Consider the following 20,878-nt stretch of genomic DNA (forward strand, 5'->3'; position numbering starts at 1 on the left):
GCGTGAAAATCGCAGCATGTTCTATATTGTGCGTTTTTCATGCAGCGCAGGACCCATAGAAGCGAATGGAGCTGCGTGAAAATCGCAAACAAGTGCGGATGCGGTGCGATTTTCACGCATGGTTGCTAGGATGAAAGTCTATTCTTTGTATTATTTTCCCTTATAACATGGTTATAAGGGAAAATAATAGCATTCTTTAATACAGAATGCATAGTAGAAGGTCAATTGAGGGTTAAAAAATTAACTCACCTCCTCCTCTTGATCGCGTAGCAGCCGGTCTCTTCTTACTTCTTTAATCATGAGCTGCCGGCTAAAGGACCTGTGGTGACGTCACATCACATGGTCCATCACTGTGGTGCTGGACCATGTGATTGGACCATGTGATGAGCTCAGTGACGTCACCACAGGTCCTGAAGAAAGAACAGGAGACCGGCAGCTACGCAATCAATTGGAGGAGGTGAGTTCATTTTCTTTCTTTAACCCTCAATTGACCTTCTACTAAGGCCGAATGCACACAGCCGTGTTCAGCGGCCGAGGGCGGTCCGTGGTATGCCGGGCTGGATCCCTTTTGAGAGCAGGAGCGCACGGCATCATTGGTTGCTATGACGCCGTGTGCTTCATGCCGCCCCTGCTGTACAGTAATACACTTGTATAGTGTATTACTGCACGGCGTCATAGCAACCAATGACGCCGTGCGCTCCTGCTCTCAAAAGGGATCCAGCCCGGCATACCACGGACCGCCCTCGGCCGCTGAACACGGCTGTGTGCATTCGGCCTAAGCATTCTATATTAAAGAATGCTATTATTTTCCCTTATAACCATGCTATAAGGGAAAATAATTACGTCAACACCGAACCCAAACCTGAACTTCAGTGAAGAAGTCCGGGTCTGAGTACCACAGTCAGTTTTTTATCACGTGCCTGCAAAATGCATTGCACCCGCGCGATAAAAACTGAACAATGGAACGCAATCGCAGTCAAAACTGACCGCAATTGGGTACCTACTCGCGTGGGTTTGCTGCAACGCATCCGGACCTTTTATTCAATTTTATTGGGGAAGTAAGGCAATTAGAATTCACTGCTGCTGTTTCAGTTTTTTTCGCGGACCGTATGTGGAACTATTCATTTCAATGGGCCCGCAAAAAAATAAAAATACGGAAGCTACTCTGTGTGCATTCTGTTTCCGTATGTCCGTTCTGCAAAAGAATAGAACATGTCCTATTATTGTCCGCATTACTGACAAGGATAGGACTGTTCTATTAGGGGCCGGCTGTTCTGTTCCGCAAAATACGGAATGCACACAGACGTCATCCGTTTTCTGCGGACCGCAAAATACATACGGCAGTGTGCATGAGCCCTTAGGCATAGAGGCCTAGTACAGGCTCTGGCTTATTGCTTCATTGGACCGCCTTCCCCAATCTCAGCCAAGGGACGGTGTTCCTGCCTGGAAAGTGCGCGCTTTTTTTTTTTTTTTGCCTTTCAAATGTCATTGTCACATTTAAGAACGTCATCTGAGGAGTTAAATGTCTGCGACTGGCATTAGCGCCGATCACAGGCATAAGCCCCGGGTGTCTGCTGATTATGAAACAGTGGGCACCTGGTAGCTATGGCACTCCAGAGCAGACGCCATCTGTAACCCCCATAGAAGTGAATGGAGCTCCGGAAATTGCACGGCATTCTATAGGTTTAGGCTATCTGATTGGTGGAGGTCCGGCCTCTTCTCTGTGAGCTGATCATAAGGTCTGACCTCTAGGACCCCCTCCATGCCTCAGGACGAACAGGCCCCAGTATTGGTTTAGCCCTCTAGCCCCATGCATGGGGGCGTCCCCACCTATTTATTCATGTGACGCCTTGGCTGCGGCCCCTTCATTGTCAGGACAGAGAGTCATGTTCTCATACTGGATGTAATTGTGACAAAACCTCAGCTGTGAAGAAGTGCTAATTCAGGACTGGTCAGACGAGCCTTAATGTGGGCACATGTTGGCATCCGTGTTACATCTGCCAATCCCAGCTTTCCCCGGTAGATGACCCCCAGCATCATAGGGATTGCTGAAATTTGTTTGGATCATCGGACCCGTTGTCCGGCCAGGATTTATGCATCCAGATCATGGCCGTCTGGCGAGGCTGCAAACAATAATTCTGTCATTCAGTGACAGCAAGCAGAGATCTTGCAATTATATATTCATGAAACTGAACAAGCAATTTTTTTTACCAGAATTTTATGAATGGAGCCGTATGTCTATAGTCAGATACGCTGTAGAAAGGTGCTTATATAGGTACTACCACTATAAATACCCACCACGATGACTGCTTTTTGGAGGTGTACCTATGATGGAGGGCTAAAATAGACTAAATGTCGATCACTCCGTGATAACCCTCATTTTATGTGTCAAATGGGGTCCAGACATATGTGGAAAATCCTGCTAGGATTATATATATGGATCCTTCCCCAGCAATAGCTATTCTGATTATGTCAGGGGATTGCCATTTAAGCATTTCTCTAACACATTCTGGAAAATGACTCCAAAAAGTTTAGTACATTTCTAAGGCAATAATGAATTAGGTGTATGAAGGCATATCATTACTGGGCGGTATCGCCTGGAATGGGCGGAACCATAGTTCACAGCTATTGTTTCCCGGGGGCAGATTATGTAGCCGGACCACAGTCTTCTTATCACAGTTCCAGGAGCTGCTTCCGGTGAGTGAGGTCGGGGGAGCAGGGAGGTCATGTGACAGGGTAGAATGGAGTTGTTACAATGAGGTCCTCACCCTGGAGTCAGTAATCTAGTCTGTTCACTATAAAGCAGGCTAGAATGGAGTTGTTAGGAGGAGGTCCTCTTGTTCTTCATGTTACTTATTATATTCTTTGCATTCTTAATTCTGGAAACTGTTTTACTAGATTTATGATTTTCCTACATCATTTTTTCATATATATTTTTATTGATGCAATAGAAAATATTCCATTCTGCTTGTTTTCACAAATACATAAAAATAGAACTAAGGGGTCATTTATTTTAAAATATATACGACCTTTTGGTGTATTTTTGGTGCAGATTTTTTCGCAAAGGTGATTTGCGGCAAAATCTAAGACTTCTTCCCCTTCCAAGTCACTTACACCAGTTCTAAATAAGGAGGAATGGTGGGAGAGGGGTGGCCCCGCTCATTTATCATTTCCTACACCAATGATGTAATTCTAAGCCGACATGATCAAATTCAGAGTTTTACAGTTGTGTTCACACAGCGCAGCCATTTTCTGTTTAAACTCTCATTAATGGCTGTGGTTTTGCCAATAAAACACACAAGTGTCAATCAAAATGCCACTTCTAAAACCACGCCGACCGCTTGAGCACACCCTTCATGTATTTTAATTTCACAGTTTTATCTGCCACAGCCGACTAGATTAAGGACTTCTCAGAGAGGACCAATATTAACTCAATAAGCCACAGCAAATACAGGAGGACCTCCTTCAGCCCACTCCATTCTAGCCTGCTCTGTATAGAAGAGACTAGGTTACTGACTCCAGGAGGAGGACCTTCTTCTAACACCTCTGCAGCTTATATCACTGATAATAGAGGAGGACCTCCTAACAACTCTGCAGCTTATATTATTGATAATAGAGGAGGACCTCCTTCTAACACCTCTGCAGCTTCTAGCAATGATAATAGAGGAGGACCTCCTTCTAACAACTCCATTCTAGCTGATTCTATAGTCAACGGGCTAGATTACTGACTCCAGGAGGAGGACCTCCTTCTAACACCTCTGCAGCTTATATTACTGATAATAGAGGAGGACCTCCTTCTAACACCTCTGCAGCTTATATTACTGATAGTAGAGGAGGACCTCCTTCTAACATCTCTACAGCTTATATTACTGATAATAGAGGAGGACCTCCTTCTAACATCTCTACAGCTTATATTACTGATAATAGAGGAGGACCTCCTTCTAACATCTCTACAGCTTATATTACTGATAATAGAGGAGGACCTCCTTCTAACATCTCTACAGCTTATATTACTGATAATAGAGGAGGACCTCCTTCTAACACCTCTACAGCTTATATTACTGATAATAGAGGAGGACCTCCTAACAACTCTGCAGCTTATATTATTGATAATAGAGGAGGACCTCCTTCTAACACCTCTGCAGCTTCTAGCAATGATAATAGAGGAGCACCTCCTTCTAACAACTCCATTCTAGCTGATTCTATAGTGAACGGGCTAGATTACTGACTCCAGGAGGAGGACCTCCTTCTAACACCTACAGCTTATATTACTGATAATAGAGGAGGACCTCCTTCTAACACCTCTGCAGCTTCTAGCAATGATAATAGAGGAGCACCTCCTTCTAACAACTCCATTCTAGCTGATTCTATAGTGAACGGGCTAGATTACTGACTCCAGGAGGAGGACCTCCTTCTAACACCTCTAAAGCATATCCTACTGGCTCCAGGAGGACCTCCTCCTAACATTCCTATTCTACCATATTACTGGCTCCAGAAGGAGGACCTTATTTCTCCCACTATTCTAATAAGGGTCCATGCACATAAACATATGCCATCTGAGATATACAGTCCGTGAGCAGGGCATATGTCCCAGAGCGCATAGCTTCATAGTTTACTATAATGCAGTGCACGTCGGGCCACCCACGGGACTACCGTCCCAGACTCGTATTATCATGGGACATGATTGATGCCGCTCTGGGACATATGGCCTGCTCATGAACGCTATGTCTCAAAAGGCACACGTCTGTGTACATGGTCCCTAACATGCAGTTGTTAGGAGGAGGTCCACACTTTGTAGTCAGTAATATATAAGAATGGAGTTGTTAGCAGGAGGTCCTTCTCTATTATCAGTAATATAAGCTGTAGAGTTGTTAGTAGGAAGTCCTCCTCCTGGAGTCAGTAATCTAGCCTGTTCACTATAGAATCAGCTAGAATGGAGTTGTTAGAAGGAGGTCCTCCTCTATTATTATTGCTAGAAGCTGCAGAGGTGTTAGAAGGAGATCCTCCTCTACTATCATTAATATAAGCTGGAGAGGTGTTAGAAGGAGGTCCTCCTCTATTATCCGTAATATAAGCTGGAGAGGTGTTAGAAGGAGGTCCTCCTCTACTATCATTAATATAAGCTGGAGAGGTGTTAGAAGGAGGTCCTCCTCTATTATCCGTAATATAAGCTGGAGAGGTGTTAGAAGGAGGTCCTCCTCTACTATCATTAATATAAGCTGGAGAGGTGTTAGAAGGAGGTCCTCCTCTATTATCCGTAATATAAGCTGGAGAGGTGTTAGAAGGAGGTCCTCCTCTATTATCCGTAATATAAGCTGGAGAGGTGTTAGAAGGAGGTCCTCCTCCTGGAGTCAGTAATCTAGCCCGTTGACTATAGAATCAGCTAGAATGGAGTTGTTAGAAGGAGGTCCTCCTCTATTATCAGTAATATAAGCTGTAGAGGTGTTAGAAGGAGGTCCTCCTCCTGGAGTCAGTAATCTAGCCCGTTGACTATAGAATCAGCTAGAATGGAGTTGTTAGAAGGAGGTGCTCCTCTATTATCATTGCTAGAAGCTGCAGAGGTGTTAGAAGGAGGTCCTCCTCTATTATCAGTAATATAAGCTGTAGAGGTGTTAGAACAGGCATCCTCCAACTGTTGTAAAACTACACCTCCCATAATGCCCTGCTATAGGCTGATACCTGTAGGCTGTTCGGGCATGCTGGGAGTTGAAGTTTTGCAACAGCTGGAGGGCCGCAGTGGGAGGATGCCTGTGTTAGGAGGTCCTCCTCTATTATCAGTAATATAAGCTGTAGAGGTCAGAAGCCAGTAGTATAAGCTGTAGCGTTTTTAGAAAGAGTTCCTCCTCTTGGAATCATTGTTCTAAAAAAGTTTCCTTGAGAATGTAAAGAATTTACTATCAAGAACGGGGGGGGGGGGGGGGGGGGGGGGGGGCCTCCTAACAACTCCATCCTAGTCTCAGTATTCTAGCCTGTTCAGCGTGGAGCATGCTAGAATGGAGTTGTTAGGAAGAGGTTCTCCTGTTCTTGATGTTATTAAATACCTTACATTCTCAATTAAGTAAATAGTTTTACTATTAAGAATTTACCTTTATTATTTTCTTGTATATTTTTTTTCTATGCAATCTGATGCCACTGAGTGTTTGATATCGAAAGCTTGTCTTCATGCTGCAGATATCAAAAACTGATTAAAATCCTTTCCAAGAAAAGAGCCTCACCCCCCACCATTTTCTTTGATTTCACATAAAATGTTATACGAATGTAGTGTGAGGCGGGTGTGCAGTTGGCCTCCTCTACCACCTCACCCTCCATTCCTGCCAATTTTCAGAGCTCTGGTTACCATGTAGTGGGCAGAAAAATATGTAGGTGTTCTGTATGGGCCCTATTGCAATTTGATATATATATATTATTTTTTTTTGGTGATGTGAACTTGGGGGTGTGTATCTCACCTAGTGGTTCAGTCGCACTGGGTGAGGTAGCTGAAATGCAGAAAAGTACTGCATCAGTAAGGCATAGCTTGCTGGAGATTGGTTAAAGTTGTATGGGCTGGATTTCTTTGGACTGGGAGTCAGGTTGGTAGTGTGAAACAACTGAAAATATGTCATATTCTAGGTTCTTCAAAGTAGCCACCTTTTGCTTTGATTACTGCTTTGCACACTCTTGGCATTCTCTTGATGAGCTTCAAGAGGTAGTCATCTGAAATAGTCTTCCAACAGTCTTGAAGGAGTTCCCAGAGATGCTTAGCACTTGTTGGCCCTTTTGCCTTCACTCTGCGGTCCAGCTCACCCCAAACCATCTCGATTGGGTTCAGGTGTGGAGGCCAGGTCATCTGGCGCAGCACCCCATCACTCTCCTTCATGGTCAAATAGCCCTTACACAGCCTGGAGGTGTGTTTGGGGTCATTGTCCTGTTGAAAAATAAATGATGGTCCAACTAAACGCAAACCGGATGGAATAGCATGCCGCTGCAAGATGCTGTGGTAGCCATGCTGGTTCAGTATGCCTTCAATTTTGAATAAATCCCCAACAGTGTCACCAGCAAAGCCCCCCCACACCATCACACCTCCTCCTCCATGCTTCACAGTGGGAACCAGGCATGTAGAGTCCATCCGCTCACCCTTTCTGCGTCGCACAAAGACACAGTGGTTGGAACCAAAGATCTCAAATTTGGACTCAGACCAAAGCACAGATTTCCACTGGTCTAATGTCCATTCCTTTATATTATAATTTATATATATATACACACACATACACAAATTAAAGTCACATACTTGATTTATTAAATATATGCTTTATTTAAAAACTTTTCAATAAATACCATTTGTCCTGTGTGTGCATAGATATAACTGCAGGGGGTCTGTATGTCTGAGAACACTGCACCTTAATGTAAATTGTTGACATGTTCTGAGAGACCAATAATAAAATTTGGTTGTCTATTTTCAGCCCCAACACCAGAGAGGAAAAAAAAAGTGAGAAACCGTTAAGAAAGTGTTTGTTACCAACATTTCAGAACCATTTACAGTTTTATACATTAAATACAGACTTGCATATGAAAAAAGTAATGCCACTTTCACCAATTTGATCAGTTTGTTTACCTACAAGAAATACAAAATAAAGTTAGATACTTTAAGTATATAAAATTGGCTATTTGCCTCTTGTTCCTGGTAACCCTGCCTCCATACGCAAGACAGCTGAAGTGACTGAAATATGAGGGATGTGGTTTTTAAACCAAGTGCATGTAGGCCAAGTTCAGTCGCTGTATTCACAGTGCGCTTATCTGGTCTGTAATACACTTTTAGGCTGTTTGCTACTTCAGCAGGTAAAGTAGGGCGGCCAGAGGTCCAGTTTTAGGCTCCCTGTCCTCCGTCTGACACAGTGCCTGAATGGACTCCGCTCCCTCTCATACAGCAGCACGGTGCAGGGAGAGTCACCATCTCTCCACAGCAGACGACATGAAGTTTATTTTGTATTGGCTGCGGAATCGGAGGGAGTATTGCCCAACATGGTCAGGGTGCGGCTTAGTGGGGTCAGGCACCCTAAGGTAGAGAAGCAAGGCTGGATTAAGACAGCATATTTAGGACACTGCTTCCAAACTAGGGCTAGCCTGTGTCTGCTGTAAGGCCGGAGTTTAGACACTGTGGTGTATGGGCACATGAGCATACTGCCATTATGCCATCTGAATCCAGTGTAATTACACAAGTGCCAATGGCACACTGGAATGCACCCACACCGCCATAGAAACACTGCTATGCCGTTAAAGGGCTTCTGTCACCCCACTAAAGTCATATTTTTTTTGGGCTAGTTACATTCCTTATAGTGCGATATATGAGAATATAATGGTGTTACTTACTTTCATTCGGCCGTTTCTTATAAAAACGAAGTTTTATAATATGCAAATCAGGTCTCTACCAGCAAGTAGGGCGTCTACTTGCTGGTAGCCGCCGCAAAAAACCGCCCCCTCGTCCTGTTGATTGGCAGGGCCAGCCGCGATCTCCTCCTCCGGCCGGCCGATGATGTCTTCTCTTTCGGTGATGTCATCGGCGCAGATGCACTGAGGGAGTTCTGAGGAGACGAGCCTCCTCATCTCAGAGTGCCTGCGCCGAATGAACAGAGGCGCACGATTTTTAAAATGCTGACAGGGCCGGCCGGAGGAGGAGATCGCGGCTGGCCCTGCCAATCAACACGACGAGGGGGCGGTTTTTTGCGGCGGCTACCAGCAAGTAGACGCCCTACTTGCTGGTAGAGACCTGATTTGCATATTATAAAACTTCGTTTTTATAAGAAATGGCCGAATGAAAGTAAGTAGCACCATCATATTCTCATATATCGCACTATAAGGAATGTAACTAGCCCAAAAAAAATAAAAAAATGACTTTAGTGGGGTGACAGAAGCCCTTTAAGCTGACATCACCAATTTGAATCCCAGCTAAGGTGCTTACACGGGTCTAGGGCTGCAGCTAACGATTATTTGAATAATAAATTAGTTGTCGATAATTTAATCGATTGGGGGGAAAAAAATATAAAAAATTCAAAACAGAGGTTTATATGATTTTACTTGAAAAATTATGTTCAAAGGCCATATTAAAACAAATTGTGGGCAGCGCTGTTATGGAGAGGGGGTCCAGTGCCCAGATCCCCCTCCCCATAACAGTGCTATAGACCGATATCCCCCTCCCCATAACAGCCCCGGCCCCGCTGCTCACAGCAGACTAGTCACTGCATCTTTATTTTACCTTACAATGACGCTCCAGTAACAGGCAGAGCTGACGGTGGCGTAACGTCACTCACGAGATGCACCTCCTCCGCCCACTTTATGAATGAAGGAGGCGGAGCAGGCGCGTCACATGAGTAAGTGACGTTACGCCGCCGTCCGCTCTGCCCATTACTGAAGAGTCATTGTAAGGTAAAATAAAGATGCAGTGACTTAACCACTTCAGCCCCGCTAGCTAAAACCCCCTTAATGACCAGGCCACTTTTTACACTTCTGCACTACACTACTTTCACCGTTTATCGCTCGGTCATGCAACTTACCACCCAAATGAATTTTACCTCCTTTTCTTCTCACTAATAGAGCTTTCATTTGGTGGTATTTTATTGCTGCTGACATTTTTACTTTTTTGTTATTAATCGAAATTTAACGATTCTTTTGCAAAAAAATGACATTTCACTTTCAGCTGTAAAATTTAGCAAAAAAACGACATCCATATACAAATTTTTGGCTAAATTTATTGTTCTACATGTCTTTGACAAAAAAAAAAATAGTTTGGGTAAAAGTTATAGCGTTTACAAACTATGGTACAAAAATGTGAATTTCCGCTTTTTTGAAACAGCTCTGACTTTCTGAGCACCTGTCATGTTTCCTGAGGTTCTACAATGCCCAGACAGTAGAAAAACCCCACAAATGACCCCATTTCGGAAAGTAGACACCCTAAGGTATTCGCTGATGGGCATAGTGAGTTCATAGAACTTTTTATTTTTTGTCACAAGTTAGCGGAAAATGATGATTTTTTATTTTATTTTTTTCCTTACAAAGTCTCATATTCCACTAACTTGCGACAAAAAATACAAAATTCTAGGAACTCGCCATGCCCCTCACGGAATACCTTGGGGTGTCTTCTTTCCAAAATGGGGTCACTTGTGGCGTAGTTATACTGCCCTGGCAATTTAGGGGCCCATATGTGTGAGAAGCACTTTGCAATCAAAATGTGTAAGAAAAATGGCCTGCGAAATCCGAAAGGTGCTCTTTGGAATATGCGCCCCTTTGCCCACCTTGGCTGCAATAAAGTGTCACACATCTGGTATCGCCGTACTCAGGAGAAGTTGGGGAATGTGTTTTGGGGTGTCATTTTACATATACCCATGCTGGGTGAGAAAAATATCTTGGCAAAAGACAACTTTTCCAAATTTTTTATACAAAGTTTGACCAAGATATTTTTCTCACCCAGCATGGGTATATGTAAAATGACACCCCAAAACACATTCCCCAGCTTCTCCTGAGTACGGTGATACCACATGTGTCACACTTTTTTGCAGCCTAGATGCGCAAAGCGGCCCAAATTCCTTTTAGGAGGACATTTTTAGACATTTGGATCCCAGACTTCTTCTCATGCTTTCGGGCCCCTAACATGCCAGGGCAATATAAATACCCCACATGTGACCCCATTTTGGAAAGAAGAGACCCCAAAGTATTCCGTGAGAGGCATGGCGAGTTCCTAGAATTTTTTTTTTTTTTGGCACAAGTTAGCGGAAATTCATTTTTTTTGTATTTTCTCACAAAGTCTCCCTTTCCGCTAACTTGGGACAAAAATGTCAATCTTTCATGGACTCAATATGCCCTTCACGGATTACCTTGGGGTGTCTTCTTTCCGAAATGGGGTCACATGTGGGGTATTTATACTGCCCTGGCATTTAAGGGCCCTAAAGCGTGAGAAGAAGTCTGTATAGTTACTTTACAGAGCTGCCTGTGTCCTCTGGTGGTCGATCCAAACAAAAGGGACCACCAGAGGACCAGGTAGCAGGTATATTAGACGCTGTTATCAAAACAGCGTCTAATATACCTGTTAGGGGTTAAAAAAAAAAATCACATCTCCAGCCTGCCAGCGAACGATCGCCGCTGGCAGGCTGGAGATCCACTCGCTTACCTTCCGTTCCTGTGAGCGCACGTTCACAGGAAATCTCGGCTATAGCGAGATGACGCACGGATGCGTCCAGGAGGAGTAGATCAACCACCTTCCGGACGCATCTGTACGTTAGGCGGTCCGGAGGTGGTTAAAGTAATCCGCCCGCATAGCAACGAATCAGACGATTATTCAATAACTGGATTCGTCGTTATAATCGATTAATCGTTGCAGCCCTACACGGGACTTCAGCTCTTCTGACACAATCATACTGTGTCTTTAGGACAGATTCTGTTTACGGACTGCCACCTAGACATGACAAGCAGTGACACAACAACCCCTTATATATAGTGTGTAGTGCTGCATACAGCATCCTCCCTGCTACAGTGGCGGATCCAGAGCCTGGTCTCGGGAGGGGCACTTTCAGATTATTTTCTGTCCGCCGCCACAAAACAATGGTGCTTATAGAACAGACTACACAGTGTAGCGGTATACTGTATATTGTGTGGCACAGTGTACGCTATATGTGTATAACAAACATATTCCACATGAAAACTTAGTCACTTGGCCCTTGGGGATCTCGGACGCCACTTCCACACTTGGCCGGGGGCTCGGCGGAGCTGATGTGTTTTATCCTAATGAGAAAGATTTCATAATCAGTATTTGGAGAAGGGGCAGAGGGAGAGCAGAGCAGGGAGAGGCCGGTGCCGCTACTAGGGGCTCATTGCATGGGGGGAGTAATAAAGCCCACCATAATGCCCCCCCCCAGTAGTAATAATTCTACTTATGTGACAGTGCAAAAAATACCCCCTTGTAATGCCCCCAGTTGAGCTAATGTCCCCATAATGTGCCAGTATAAAATATCCCTATATAGTGCCCCTAGTAAATGACCCCATAGTGCTCCACACCCTCCTTCCTCCTAGTGCCCCCCATAATGTACCAGTATAAAATGCTCCAGTAGATGCCCTCAGTGTCCCCCATAATTTGCAAGTATAAAATACCCCTTCTTAGTGCCCCCCATAGTACGCCTCTCCCCCCTTCCCCATAGTACCCACCATAATGTGTCCCAGTATAAAATTGTACTGTACAGAGAGCCCATATAAAATACCCCTTCTTTGTGGCCTCGGTAGATGCCCCTATAGTGCCCCCAATCATGTGCCAGTAATAATAGCCCCCCTGTGCCAGTAATAGCAGCCCCCAGTAATAACAGCCCCCCTGTGCCAGTAATAAGAGCCCCCCCCCCTTTGCCAATAATAAGAGCGCCCCCCCTTTGCCAATAATAAGAGCGCCCCCCCTTTGCCAATAACAAGAGCCCCCCCCCTTTGCCAATAACAAGAGCCCCCCCCCTTTGCCAATAACAAGAGCCCCCCCCCCCTTTGCCAACAACAAGAGCCCCCCCCCCTTTGCCAATAACAAGAGCCCCCCCCCCCCTTTGCCAATAACAAGAGCCCCCCCCCCCCTTTGCCAATAACAAGAGCCCCCCCCCCCCCTTTGCCAATAACAAGAGCCCCCCCCCCTTGCCAACAACAAGAGCCCGCCCCCCCTTTGCCAATAACAAGAGCCCGCCCCCCCTTTGCCAATAATAAGAGCCCGCCCCCCCTTTGCCAATAACAAGAGCCCGCCCCCCCTTTGCCAATAATAAGAGCCCGCCCCCCCTTTGCCAATAACAAGAGCCCGCCCCCCCTTTGCCAATAACAAGAGCCCGCCCCCCCTTTGCCAGTAAAAGTATTGTATATAATGAAAAAAAAAAAAACACACATACTTACCTCCATGTCAGTGATGCGATGCAGCCTCTTCTGGCCTGTGTCCCACGCTGTATGGCTCAGGCAGCGCGATGACGTCATCGCGCCGCCTGCGCCGGCCTCTGATGGGCTGCAGGCACTAGGCCGGCAGCCTATCAGAGGAATGGAAAGGGACACGCCTCTCCCTTCCCTGCCGCAGCACAGGCAGGCATCTGTAATCGCTCATCTCCCTGTGCCCAGCCGCCGCCAGCTCGGGGGGGGGGCAATTGCCCCGTTGCCCCCCCCCCTGGATCCGCCACTGCCCTGCTATCAGACTGTACAGCGGTGGGCACTGTGTGCTGTCTCCTCCGGCTCTGCTGGATGGCAACCCCTCTGCTCGTCTCCTCCGGCTCTGCTGGATGGCAACCCCTCTGCTCGGCCAGTCTGCTCTCAGGAACAAAATCTATTGGGTGAATACACAATGTTACCACACACCGGCTACAAGATACACCCAGCCCCCTACACAGATTAACCCCCCCCCTCCCCATGTCCCCAGAATACACCACATGCCCCCCTCACAGATTAACCCCCCCCCTCCCCAGAATACACCACATGCCCCCCTCACAGATTAACCCCCCCCCTCCCCAGAATACACCACATGCCCCCCTCACAGATTAACCCCCCCCCTCCCCAGAATACACCACATGCCCCCCTCACAGATTAACCCCCCCCCTCCCCAGAATACACCACATGCCCCCCTCACAGATTAACCCCCCCCCTCCCCAGAATACACCACATGCCCCCCTCACAGATTAACCCCCCCCTCCCCAGAATACACCACATGCCCCCCTCACAGATTAACCCCCCCCCTCCCCAGAATACACCACATGCCCCCCTCACAGATTAACCCCCCCCCCCCCAGAATACACCACATGCCCCCCTCACAGATTAACCCCCCCCCCCAGAATACACCACATGCCCCCCTCACAGATTAACCCCCCCCCCTCCCCAGAATACACCACATGCCCCCCTCACAGATTAACCCCCCCCTCCCCATGTCCCCAGAATACACCACATGCCCCCCTCACAGATTAACCCCCCCCTCCCCATGTCCCCAGAATACACCACATGCCCCCCTCACAGATTAACCCCCCCCTCCCCATGTCCCCCAGAATACACCACATGCCCCCCCTCACAGATTAACCCCCATGTCCCCAGAATACACCACATGCCCCCCTCACAGATTAACCCCCATGTCCCCAGAATACACCACATGCCCCCCTCACAGATTAACCCCCATGTCCCCAGAATACACCACATGCCCCCCTCACAGATTAACCCCCATGTCCCCAGAATACACCACATGCCCCCCTCACAGATTAACCCCCATGTCCCCAGAATACACCACATGCCCCCCTCACAGATTAACCCCCATGTCCCCAGAATACACCACATGCCCCCCTCACAGATTAACCCCCATGTCCCCAGAATACACCACATGCCCCCCTCACAGATTAACCCCCATGTCCCCAGAATACACCACATGCCCCCCTCACAGATTAACCCCCATGTCCCCAGAATACACCACATGCCCCCCTCACAGATTAACCCCCATGTCCCCAGAATACACCACATGCCCCCCTCACAGATTAACCCCCATGTCCCCAGAATACACCACATGCCCCCCTCACAGATTAACCCCCATGTCCCCAGAATACACCACATGCCCCCCTCACAGATTAACCCCCCATGTCCCCAGAATACACCACATGCCCCCCTCACAGATTAACCCCCCCTCCCCAGAATACACCACATGCCCCCCTCACAGATTAACCCCCCCCCTCCCCATAATACACCACATGCCCCCCTCACAGATTAACCCCCCCCTCCCCATAATACACCACATGCCCCCCTCACAGATTAACCCCCCCCCTCCCCATGTCCCCAGAATACACCACATGCCCCCCTCACAGATTAACCCCCCCCTCCCCATGTCCCCAGAATACACCACATGCCCCCCTCACAGATTAACCCCCCCTCCCCATGTCCCCAGAATACACCACATGCCCCCTCACAGATTAACCCCCCCTCCCCATGTCCCCAGAATACACCACATGCCCCCCTCACAGATTAACCCCCCCCTCCCCATGTCCCCAGAATACACCACATGCCCCCCTCACAGATTAACCCCCCCCTCCATAATACACCACATGCCCCCCTCACAGATTAACCCCCCCCTCCCCATGTCCCCAGAATACACCACATGCCCCCCTCACAGATTAACCCCCCCTCCCCATGTCCCCAGAATACACCACATGCCCCCCTCACAGATTAACCCCCCCTCCCCATGTCCCCAGAATACACCACATGCCCCCCTCACAGATTAACCCCCCCTCCCCATGTCCCCAGAATACACCACATGCCCTCCTCACAGATTAACCACCCCCCATGTCCCCAGAATACACCACATGCCCTCCTCACAGATTAACCACCCCCCATGTCCCCAGAATACACCACATGCCCTCCTCATGTATGTGTTCCTATGGCCTCTAGCTCTGCAGCACATCCAGGCACACACAGCTCCTCCTCCTTCAAGCTCCTGCAGTCTGGGTTTATAAGCACTTCCCACACTTGACCATGTGACCATGAAGGAGCATGTGACCAGTGACGTCACAGACCTCGTTCTAACAACTCCACTCTAGCATCTACCGTTCGACACTGATACTCGGGGACAGGGGGTGTTCCCTGTGGCAACCAATCCGGTCGCGACATGTTATAGCGGGAGGATAAAAGCTGTGATCTGATTGGTTGCTGAGTGGTCCCTTTTTTTTTGGCGCACACACATAGCAGTGATTACATGGGGGTGTGAGGAGATGTCACATTGTGCTGACACAAGAAAAGACACAAACCGTGTTAGCATACCTCCCAGCCTTAGGAAACCACAAGGAGAGACAATATTAGCGACGCACATTGCTCGCTGCAGCAATTATTTTCATACTAGGCCACGCCTTTAACTCCGCACAAAGCATAACTATACACACTCATACCCCCACATAGTAATTATTCTCCCTTTGTGCCAGCACACAGTAGTTATGCCCAAGTATCCCCCCCTCACAGTACTTATCCTCAGGTATGTGCCCCCTTCACAGTAGTTATGCCCAGATATGTGCCCCCTCACAGTAGTTATGCCAAGACAGGTGCCCCCTCACAGTAGTTATGCCCAGGTATGTGCCCCTTCACAGTAGTTATGCCCAGGTATGTGCCCCTTCACTGTAGTTATGCCCAGGTATGTGCCCCTTCACAGTAGTTATGCCCAGGTATGTGCCCCTTCACAGTAGTTATGCCCAGATAGGTGCCCCCTCACAGTAGTTTTGCCCAGACAGGTGCCCCCTCACAGTAGTTTTGCCCAGACAGGTGCCCCCTCACAGTAGTTTTGCCCAGACAGGTGCCCCCTCACAGTAGTTAGCACCTACACAGCTCTGCAGATCGATGTGCGAGGGCCTGGTGCTGCTGCTGGGGAGCGCCGATGGACGGCTCCTCGCTTCATCATTACAATCAACTGAGAGCGGGACGTACCTTAGCCGTTCCGTGACCGCGGGACAGCCGATAAGATCTGGGACTGTTCCGCCGGATCAGCGACAGTTGGGAGGTATGGTATTAGTGCAGATGAACCCATTTCCCTCTCAGATTATGACTAGAGATGAGCGAATTTCATATTTTGAAATTCGTTCACTTTTCGTTTGGTGGTAAAAGCAAAATTGCGTTATGGATTCCGTTACCACGGACCATAACGCAATTCTATGACAGAATGCCTTTAGAGACATTCCGTCATAATAGAAGTCTATGGGCTGCAAAACGGATCCGTCCCGTTTCCGTTATGCGGGGGGAATCCATAACGCAATTCACCTTTTACCACCAAACGAAGCGTGAACAGTGAGACAGGGGGTCAGCAACCTCCGGCACTCTAGCTGTTGTGAAACTACAACTCTCAGCATGCACATATCTCAGCTGTTCTCTGGAACTACCACAGAAGTCAATGGAGCATACTGGGAGTTGTAGTTTCACAGCAATTGGCGTTTGGGAAGCTGCTGACCCCAGCGTCGGAGCATAATTGCTAACTTTTTGGAAGGGAATTTCCAAAAATGGCGAGTACAAGGAGGCGCAGTTTGTGAGTTGCATAAAATATTTATTATTTTAGATTACTAATTACCAGAGCCCCTCAATAAACACAGACCACCCCTTCCCCCAGAGCCCCCCAAAAAACAGAGCCCCTCAATAAACACAGACCCCCCTTCCCCCAGAACCCCCAAAATAACAGAGCCTCTCAATAAACACAGACCCCCTTCCCCCAGAACCCCCAAAATAACAGAGCCTCTCAATAAACACAGACCCCCCCTTCCCCCAGAACCCCCCAAATAACAGAGCCCCTCAATAAACACAGACCCCCCCTTCCCCCAGAACCCCCAAAATAACAGCCCCTCAATAAACACAGACCCCCCCTTCCCCCAGAGCCCCCAAAATAACAGCCCCTCAATAAACACAGAGCCCCCAAAATAACAGAGCCCCTTAATAAACACAGACCCCCCCTTCCCCGAGAGCCCCTCAATAAACTCTGATTTCCACTCCCGAGACCCCAAAATAAATACAGCCCCCTGTAATAAACCAATACAGACCCTCGAAACGATGATTGCAGTATGGACCTCATAACTACATGGACCCAAAATTCAGTACAGATCCCCCCAGACTCCCTAAATCAATACAGCCCCTAAACCTATAGACTCCTAAGACCCGCCCCCAGAATATAAAATCAAACCCCAGAAATAGACCCCAGACCAGACCCCCCCCCAATACAGATTACCCTAGAGCCCCTTAAAGGGATATTCCACCTGTTACAAGTTGTACACTATCCACAGGGGTCCAACTGCTGGGACCACCACTGATCATGAGAATGGGGCCCCCCATACCACTCGGAGCCCCCTGAAAGGGGCAGGTCGAACACACACCTTGCCACTCCATTCAACTCTATGGGAGCACACCGCTCAGCGATGAATGGAGCGCCAGTGCTCATGCTCAACCTGCCCCTCCGTTCATTTTGGGGGGCTCCGAGAGGTATGGGGTGATCGGTGGGGGTTCCAGATTTCATTTTAGGGGTTAGTATTTTGTAGTCTGTTGGGGTTTGAACAGGGTACCCGGAGGTCCTGTCGCTGATCTAATGCCCTGCGGATAGGGGATAGCTTTTAACTACCAGCATAAAACTTAAATTTTTTTTTTTTTACTGATCAGTATCTGGTCAGTGGGGGTCTGACATCCGGGACCCCCGCCGATCAGCTATTTGAGAAGGCAGCAGCACTTCTTCTCTCTGCTCACCAAGCACAGCGCCACACATTGTATAGTGGTTGTGCTTGGTATTGCAGCTCAGTCTAATTCACTGTACATCAGTGGTTCACACATGCTGGGACTTGTAGTTCCACAAATCCCAGCCTGTGCATATTACGTAGGACGCTGCCAATAGACCGTATATACATATGGGTGTTTGGAAATAACGATCCCTGCTGCAGGGAAGGTGTCAGGGCTTGCACCTGAGCTGGTTCTCGAACAGTTAATCCTCTGGGTACACCCTCTGGCGGCATGTATTATGCATTGATATTTATATCTTGGCATTGACTATGGACTGTGTACATATTGCGCCCGTCGTGGCAGGGAGGGGATAAGCCGGCTATGGGATGATGAAATTGTGCAGGGAGGAGGGGGTGAAGAGAATCTGCCTAAAAAGTCGGAAACTCCTATGGGTTTAAATTGATGAGGCGGAGCGACCTGACTGAATTCCAGGGCGTACGTGTAATTTAGGAGAGGTGACTGCTCCACCTTCTCTCATCGCCAGGAGACAGAAACGTCTCGCACCTTTGTAGTATCGCTAATTTTCACGAATGACAGAGCATACGGCCTTAAAGGGGCACCCAGCCTGTAATCATTCACACAAGTTGAATGTGTCGTTTCTTGTGTCCAGAACCTATGAGTGATATCTTAGAATTTATAGTGTTACTGGCCCTTTAAATAGTAACTCTGCTACACTGCAACTAACTGCTGTCTCCTAGATCTGCAGGACTGAAGATGAAGCTCAGGCTTCTAACGTGGGACGTGAAAGACACTCTTCTCCGTCTCCGTCTTCCCGTTGGTCAGCAGTACCAGGCCGAGGCCAAAAGCAGAGGCCTTCAAGTTGACTCCGCCGCCCTAGAATCTTCCTTTCGACAAGCGTACCGCGACCACTGCCGTCTCTTCCCCAACTATGGCCTGTCCCAGGGGATGACCTCCCACCGGTGGTGGCTGGACGTGGTGTCTCAGACCTTTCGCCTCGCCGGCATCCAAGACAAGAAGATCCTTCAACCCCTGGCCGAGAAACTCTACCAAGATTTCAGCACCGCCAAGTACTGGGAGGTGCTACCAGGCGCCCGCGGGGTGCTGAAAGAATGCGGTGAACTGGGCCTCAAGATGGCGGTGATCTCCAACTTTGACCGGAGGTTGGAGGACATCCTCAGGCAGGTTGACTTAGACGGACATTTTGATTTTGTGCTGACCTCCGAGAGGGTCGGCGTGGCTAAACCAGATTTAGGTATTTTTCACAAGGCCCTTAAGCTGGGGGGCGTGCCGCCGCAGGGCGCCGCTCACGTCGGGGACGACTATGTGAACGATTATAAGGCGGCAAGAGAAGCGGGGATGCTGAGCTTCCTCCTCCAGGGACGTCTCAGGGACGACGTCCCTCCAGATCACGTGATCCAGTCCCTGGATCAGCTCATCCCCAGACTACGAGGGGCTATGATATAACAGGGGGGGCTCATAATTCACTCGTCTTAAAGGGGTTCTCCAATAAATCCAAGCAATCAAATAATGTGTGCAAAATACAGAAATCAGTTAATGATATCCCACCGTCACCCAGCTTTTTTACTCTCCAGAAAAGCAAGGATACATCCCCCTGCTCCTGGAATACTTCCTAAACAGAGTTTAGGAAAACTGGGTGACTACCCCCGTAATGGTGGCCAGATGGGAAACCTGCCTGGCCACCATCAAGGGTTGTCACTCAGCTTTTCCAGACTCCAGAATGGCAAATATGTCTAGTTATATAGTATTACAGAGCAGTGCAATATATCCTTGCCTTTCTGGAGTCTGGGAAAGCTGAGTGAAAACACCTTTAATGGTGGACAGACTGGTTGTCACCCAGCTTTCCCAGAGTAGACAATATGCTCAGTCATACAGTAGAACAGGAGCAGGTGGATGTATACTTGCCATTCTGGAGTCTGAGAAAGCTGGGTGACAACTGCCAGATGGCAAATCAGAGAGACAGCCTATCCATCCGCCATTCCCAGCTTTCCCAGACTTCTGAAAGGCAAGGATACATCCAACTGTACTGTGATACTGTATAACTAGGCGTATCCCACCCAACTAGACATATTGCCATGCTGGAGTTTAGGAAAGCTGGGTGATCACCCCTGTAATGGCAACCTGATGGGAAATCAGATTGGCAGCCTATTTGGCCGCTATCAAGGGTTGTTACTCAGCTTTCCCAGACCCCAGAATGTCAAATATGCCTAGTAATACAGTATATTATAGCGCAGTGGGATGTATCCTTGGACTGTGGGAAAGCTGGGTGACAATCCCTGTAATGGTGAACGGATAGGTTTCCCACCTGGCCACCATTGCAGCAGTTGTCACCCGGCTTGTCCAGACCCCAGAAGGGCAAATATGCTGAGTTATACTGTGTTACAGGAGCAGAGGAATGTAGACTTGCCATTCTGGAGACTATAATGGAGGCCAAAACTCAGAGAGTTTAGGAAAGCTGGGTGATGACCAGATCCAAAATCAAGGTGACAACCTGTCTGGCCACCACCATTTTAAGGGGTTGTCACTCAGCTTTCCCAGAATGGCGCATATGCCTAGTATTCGTGTTACAGAGCAGTGGGATGTATCCTTGCTTTTCTGGAGTCTGGGAAAGCTGGGTGGCAAGACAGGTTGCCACCCTGATTTCCCAGCCGGCTGCCATTACAGCAGT

General features: G+C 48.1%; 1 protein-coding gene across 2 annotated transcripts; it reads left to right on the plus strand.

The window, feature by feature from the left end:
• The first annotated feature begins 2,660 nt into the window (after positions 1-2,660).
• On the plus strand, positions 2,661-19,725 carry HDHD3 (haloacid dehalogenase like hydrolase domain containing 3). Of its 2 annotated transcripts, none has more exons than XM_044268415.1 (2): positions 2,661-2,697; positions 18,930-19,725. In XM_044268415.1, the coding sequence occupies exon 2, from the start codon at positions 18,946-18,948 to the stop codon at positions 19,654-19,656; it is 711 nt and encodes a 236-aa protein (XP_044124350.1). In that variant the 5' UTR covers positions 2,661-2,697; positions 18,930-18,945; the 3' UTR covers positions 19,657-19,725. The 2 variants fall into 2 exon arrangements, with proteins under 2 accessions (XP_044124350.1, XP_044124348.1); XM_044268413.1 differs by lacking the exon at positions 2,661-2,697 and adding an exon at positions 16,279-16,483.
• Positions 19,726-20,878: the final 1,153 nt, after the last annotated feature.

The sequence above is a fragment of the Bufo gargarizans genome, chromosome 9 (assembly GCF_014858855.1).
Source record: "Bufo gargarizans isolate SCDJY-AF-19 chromosome 9, ASM1485885v1, whole genome shotgun sequence".
Classification (NCBI taxonomy): domain Eukaryota; kingdom Metazoa; phylum Chordata; class Amphibia; order Anura; family Bufonidae; genus Bufo; species Bufo gargarizans.